Source organism: Centruroides sculpturatus, unplaced genomic scaffold (assembly GCF_000671375.1).
Source record: "Centruroides sculpturatus isolate CEXI.00-Female unplaced genomic scaffold, Cexi_2.0 scaffold293, whole genome shotgun sequence".
Taxonomy (NCBI): domain Eukaryota; kingdom Metazoa; phylum Arthropoda; class Arachnida; order Scorpiones; family Buthidae; genus Centruroides; species Centruroides sculpturatus.
This window is the reverse complement of record NW_019384893.1, coordinates 650892-657933: the sequence shown is the minus strand read 5'-3', so window position 1 is coordinate 657933 and position 7042 is coordinate 650892. Positions and strand designations below refer to the sequence as shown.

Below are 7042 nucleotides of genomic sequence, written 5' to 3'. Positions count from 1 at the left end.
TTCTTGTTACTAATGTACTTCTCTTGTTTCTTGACAAAACTGTATGACATAATTCATTTTGATTATGCAACACATAGGAATCCTACGTGTTGCAGAGTGAAGATAACACACACTTTTACAAGATTTTTTTTTCTTGTCTTGCCTTTTTAATTTTATAATTATATAATTCGTTGTCTAGTGCTTGTTATTATTTGTATCGTTGTTAATTACTAGAAGTATGTTTGCAGTAGCTTTATTGTAATTAGTTCTAAATGTCGGTGTCGGTAGTCGCGAAGCCGAGTATTGTCTCACTGAAAGTGGCTGATAGGTTGGGTCTCGCCAGAACCTTTGTACGCTTTGGCATATTTAATTAAACTACTATTTTTTTGTTTTTTTATTAAGGTAAATCTTTGTATCACAATTTGTTTTCGAGGCCTCATCAAAACACTCATAAACTTTATAATCTTACATTGGTGTAATCGAGGAATATCTGTCAAGACATATCGGGATGGAACCTTATCGATTCAGACTTCAAACGATACCGTATAAATTTATTTATTCATTTACTTTCTTTGAATGAATTTGTAATTTATGCGATACATTTAATAAATCAATATTTCTTCTTCGTTATAGAAATTTAGTTTTCAATGAAAATTTTATAAGGAATTTTGATTAATGTACCAAATATGGTTTATAGTTTTTTACGAGTTAATTTTAAAAATAAATATAAACTTCGGAATAAAAGTTGTTAGCATCTTTTTCGTTATTCTCTTTCTTTGATTTATCCGACTTCTCTTCTTTAGTTATAAAGTAATGTGCATTAGAAGAAATGCGAATATCCATTTCTTCGTTTTCGGAAAACTTTGATGACAGGTGATACACCGAATTCTTTTTTAGAAAGTGCGGTGGTATTAAAGTCGCTTCTCCAATATCATTGCATTCCAGATGATACGACTGTCCAGAATTTTCAACTCCATTTTTACTGACGTTCAAATCCACAGTTACTGTTTTAGTATGGCTGAAATGCACGGGTAATGAAATACCAGTCAGGAAACAATCTTCCTTTACAAAGATATCGCAAGCGAACTGTGTATTTCTGGTGACAGAAATTTCTTTTCCTATCGGAGATTTGCTTTTATTATTATATTCAAACAAAGAGTCGTACGTCTCCACAATTCTTTGTATCGTATTATTACAAAGAGTTTCGGGAAAATCGGATAAATCTGCATTAGGATAATCCTGGCTGCAGAAGAAATCACGAATCGCTTGCATTTCGTGTTCTGTTAATAGAAGCGCTAACATATTAAACATAATCTGCATATCGTCTTTCTCAATTGCCAACAATCTGAGTTTCGGTAAAAATGGTCGCATGAGTTCTTTTCTTCGTTGTCGAATAGTGTTTACGTCTTTTACCAAGTGTTTCTCTGTCGAAATTTTCGCATTAATCCAATCGTCAACGGCAAAAAACAAACTTAATTCGTCTAACGTCTGGTATATAGGACGAGAGACTAATCTGGTGATTGTTGGTTCTTTACAGTAAAGAAAATCCTCTGTCTGAAATATACCTTTCCAGTGTTCATCGAAGAATTCCCAGCAAATAAATTGTAGATCATAATCATTTTGTTCGCAAGCGAAATCGTGAATGGAACAAACATTTATTATATTTAAGAATTTTCTTGTAAAATCTGGGCCTAATTTTTGAAACATCTTCATTCTATGTTCTTTGCGGTATATATACAGTTCTAATCCGTCCTGTATAGATGATATTGCTGTATGTATCTTTTTTATCAATCTATAAAAAATAAAGAAAGTGAAATTTCCATTAGTAAATTTATATGAAATATAATTTTATAAAGCATTAAGATACACAGAAAACATATGCAAGTAAACACGCATTAAATGATATTACAGTTAAGTTTTTCGTAGCAAATATTTAAAAATTGTTATTTAAACTTACGAGAAGATTATGGCCATTATTGTAAAAGTCACAAAGTAAAAAATGATGTGATGTTTAGATATTGGAAACTCTTCGATAAATGCATTTAATATATTACTAGAATTAAACATTTCCGATAAGGAAACTGTTAATTGTTCGTTTTCTAAAGAATCCATTTTTATTTCCACTAATTCATGAGACGTTCGAATGAATGGCTTTTCGAACACGTTCAAATTTAAATTATATTAGAACATACGTTAAAATAAAATTACGTAAACAAGCATAACGAAATTAATACAATAAACAAGAAAAACAAAATAAAATAAAATACAAAATACGGTAATTCTCCTTAATACAACATGTAAACATTTTTTATAGTAACTCAGGTTTTATTGAGCCTGGTGGATGTATCCTCTTACGAGTTCTTTCTGATTATATATTCCCATGCCGATGGTAAAATGCTTGCATCTTTATAGTTTAAACATTTATCCGTTAAGCTAGATCTGTAGATCTGACACTTTTCTGTTGTGGATGCAAGTGTTGGCGAGTGCACATTTGCAACGATTCTGGCTTCTTCCCATTTAACTATGGATCCATCTGTCTGTGCTATTTTTGATAACGGCTCTTTGCTACGTCGTACTTATGCTCTTTCATCCTTATGTTAAGATATATTGTTATTGATTGGATTGTAAGCAAATAATTAATTTTTAATAATTAAAATTTAACGTATTGATTTTATTTTATTACATGAAAATACAGTTAACAGGAACCTCAAAAGATCGGCAAAAAAAGCGAAGAAATGAAACTTTAAATAAAAATAAAATGAATTTTTAGAGGAAATTAAAGTTTAAACTTGGAGCGACTACCACCAAAGAAAGACTGGTTCAAATTCTGTCCTTGTCAACGTGATCGAAACACTAAAAACCAGTGTGTGAAATCTCATGCAGAATATACATGTGGAGTACTCTGTAAAGATTGCTGAGTGTAACTTCAACATATGGTTTACTTATGCACCATAATCTAATATTACCTTTATTACAAAATGGAAGCTATTCAAACATACCGTAAGCAAATGAAAGGAGTGGGATCCTCCTCGATCCCACTTAGCACTTAAGCGTGATTTTATTTTTTTTTATTTCACCAGAACATGACTCTCAACCGACCATAAACAACATTTATCTGAATCTTCCAATCCCGTGGGTGCGGTTTTAGTCTGTAATTCAATCTTTTCTTTTCCTTCTTCTATACATAAGAGGGAAAGTATGGCGATCGGTCGAAAAATCACCCCCGAAGATTTTTATATTTTTGAACTCGGGGGGACCTTGAAACGTCCAGAAATTCCAAAAAAAATTCTTTTTTTTCCTTTATGTATGGGTGTATGGTTGTTAATATATGTGTATATGTATGCGTGGTACAATTTTGTTCATTCTCTTTGAAGCTTAATATCTCCTGTGCTTTTTGTCGAAAGTTTTTGAAATTTGCAGGGAAGTTAGTTTATATATGGGGATCGATGCTGTTAAATTTTGGTGGCTAAAGGTCGAGGAGGAAGGGAGATAATGGGAAACGTGTGTCATAGTGGTGAAAGTTGAAAGGTCGTATTACAAAGATGATTTGCTACCACTTTAAAGTGTAGGAAGATATTCGGTTTTCTCACATTTATGACGTAATATATGATCTTGACAGTTTTTTTTATGGCTTAAATGTAATTTTTAATAAATTATTTAATGAAAAATGATTTATTTTCATGTTTTCATAATCCATTGTATTCTTCACTATACGATGACCGCGTTAAAATACAGTATAGCCGCCATTATGTACCGTATGCACCTATAATAGCTGACAAACTTCTCTGTCCCGACGGTGTCCGCTATTCGGAGGCTATTGCAATATTGCAATACAATAAATAAGAAAGTAACCACTTTAAATATGACTTATAATTTATACATACAACCCTAAATAAAATTTATTTCTTTCCGTGTAAATTTTATCTTTATAAGAATAAAATTAAGCCGTGAAATTGAATTAGCTCAATGGGAAACCCTCCCGTGAACTTTGACCTATCGACCCGAAAGTTTGACCGGCACTTCACTGACGATGAGAAAGGCTTAAGTTTAAAATTTGAGCTTTCTAGACCCGGTAGTTTTTTCTCTACGAGCATCTGAAGTGTCGGATGATGAAGAAGAATAAATAATACAGCCTTTTTTTGACGATTTTTGCATATTTCAATTGCTTATATTACGGCAACTGCCGTGTAGAAAATCTTGAAATTTTGTGCACAATCTAAGAAAACAATTTTCTTTTGAACGAGATATTCGGGATTACTTCAGGTTTTTTTGGGGACAGAGAAATCGACTCCCAAAAATCGGCAACTCTGATTCCCGTAAATATAGTTATTCAGTGACTGTTTTACTTGGCGGGGAGTCACTCCCGTAACTCCTTATAAGAGATAGTATTTATATTTTAGTATGCTTAGGTAGGGGATTCGGAATTGTTCAATGTCCGGATATATCAGCTCTTCTCACATCACCCGTCTACCGATTTTGGACTGAAGAAAAGGGCCGTTTATTGTTTAAAGGTAAAAAGAATGAAAAAAATACGCTAATAAAATGCATAAATAATATATTTTTGAAGTGCTTTGTGTTGTTTTGTAAGAGGTTTTTTATAATACTACTAATACTATTTTCGCTGTGAGCACTTAAATAAATTAAAGTTAAGCATACCTGACGACTTGTGTCGTTAATGTTTTATGCACTGGTATGTAGATAATGTAATTTTTGGAGAGTGGAGAATTTTCCGGGAGGCACTCACCTTGTAGATCGCCTATGTCATGTTGCCTTATTCCATCAAGCCAAACCACACCTTCAGTGAATTCCGTTTTGAAGTATTGTAATTGAGAAGAACCATTTATAATAATCTCTGTAGATTAATTTGGGAAAACGAATTGCAGCAACTTCCCTTCTTGCATCTATCTGCCACAAATATGATTTTATTTTAATACAGGAGCCTTATTGTCTGCATAATAACCCGGCTTACTTACCAACCCGTTATTCAATACTTAAAGGCACTGAAAATTATCCATGGGCAATTAATGTTATTACCAACACAAATTTTACCATCCTTCATCACAAGATCTTGTCGAATGAACACATTGTATGCAATGAAATTTATTTTAATAACAATACTTACATCATTATCAATATATATTGTCCACGCGACATGAATCTGAATATTATTATTAACAAATTACAAAATCTAATTAATAAATTTCATAATGCTCGGTTTATCATTGCGGGGGATATAAATGCACACTCACCTGCATGGGGTGGTGAGCAACATGACAACCGTGGAGATATTTTTGAAAATTTTATAGCTTCTAATGGTTTACAATTATTAAATAACCCGCTATCCCCCCCGACTTATGTTGCTAGAAATGGGGAAACATGGATAGATGTTGCAGTATGCAGTTCAGAATGTATTACTGAGTTAGAAAACTGGAGAGTTCACTCTGAAAATAGCCTCAGTGACCATGCTTACATTTCATTCCAGCTTAAAAGCAATGACAGTGCGCAAATTGCCTCTGCAAATAAACCTAGGTTTAACCTAGCTCTGGCCGATTGGGAAAGTATGCTAAGCTATCTATCAAACAACCTATCGACATATAATAATATCAATAATACTACTAACAAAGAAACCATCGAAAAAACTCTCGATTTCAATATCAAGGTAATTGAACAAGCATGCCATAGATATATCCCTAAAACCAATCCTAGATCAAAATCTGTACCCTGGTGGAATGACGGGCTCACTGACCTCCGAAAAATGAACAATTACCTGCGAAGACGATATCAAAAGTGTCGATATGAACCGAATCGTGCTATATATAAGCAAGAATATTATGCACATCAAGTTGTCTATAAAAAAGAAATAAAGAACGCTAAAATACAATCTTGGCGTAATTACTGCACTGCTGCCTCATCCAATCCATGGGGATACCTTACAAAATTATGTACGAATAAGTTACGAAAGCAGCAAATATTAATAAATAATGATCCTGAAACAATACAGCAATCAACAATAGATACATACCTTTTGAACACCCTTAAGCTGCGAATGGATAGTTATTGTATCTCGGATTGTGTCACAGACGACACCCCTTGGCAGAGATCAATAAGAGAAAAAATAAACAACCATATGAACACTGGTAACTCTCCTCAGTTTACTTATCAGGAAGTAAATAATGCGATTAGAAGACTAAAAGAAGGCAAATCTCCCGGCATTGATGGCATAACTGCCAAAATTGCAAAACATATTTGGGAAATGATTCCACAACAACTTGTACAATTGTACAATGTCTGTTTATTCACAGGCATTTTTCCTACCAGATGGAAAATTGCGAAAATAGTTCCTGTCCCTAAACCCAACAAGCCCAGTGAAACAAGACCAATCTCTCTATTACCTATTTTTGGAAAAGTACTTGAGCGTCTATTAACAGATCGATTAACCTGGATGGTTGAGAAAAACAACATACTTTACAATACGCAATTTGGCTTTAGGCAACAAATTTCCACCAGTGATGCAATAAATCATGCAGTACATAACATCAAAAGTCTACTTGAATATAACAAGTACGTATTGGCCATTAGCTTAGACATATCCAAAGCTTTCGACAGTGCGTGGTGGCCGTTTGTGTTACATCAAATAAGAAATACAGCCTGCCCAGCTGACATTTATAATATATTTGTAAGTTATTTAAGTAATCGCAAAGCCATTCTTGAATACGGTGCACACACGACAGAAAGAGAAATTGTCTGTNTCTAAGGAAACTTTGCATTGATGTGACTGGATAAGACCATTATCGATGTGATTGGATAAGAATACGCCGTTGGATTAGAAAAGCAGTGTTCAACTTTGCGACTTGGCTTCATAAACTTTTGCTGGTTGATAGTCTGAGTGATCTAAACATCTGTGTGATAAGAATACACCATCCAATCAGGAAAATACTGTGCAACATGCAACTTGGTTCCATAAACTAGTGATGGTCGATAGTCTGTGTTATCTAAATATCTGTTATGAAGTATACACGGCTTCAACATTGATGAGCTTCGACAAAACTTACCACCAAACTAG

General features: G+C 33.5%; 1 protein-coding gene across 1 annotated transcript; it reads right to left on the bottom strand.

The window, feature by feature from the left end:
* Nucleotides 1-603: 603 nt before the first annotated feature.
* Nucleotides 604-2131, bottom strand: LOC111631333. Its single transcript, XM_023375555.1, has 2 exons — nt 1937-2131; nt 604-1771 (listed from the first exon to the last, which is right to left on the bottom strand). The coding sequence occupies exons 1-2, from the start codon at nt 2089-2091 to the stop codon at nt 694-696; spliced, it is 1233 nt and encodes a 410-aa protein (XP_023231323.1). The 5' UTR covers nt 2092-2131; the 3' UTR covers nt 604-693.
* Between the last annotated feature and the right edge of the window lie 4911 nt (nt 2132-7042).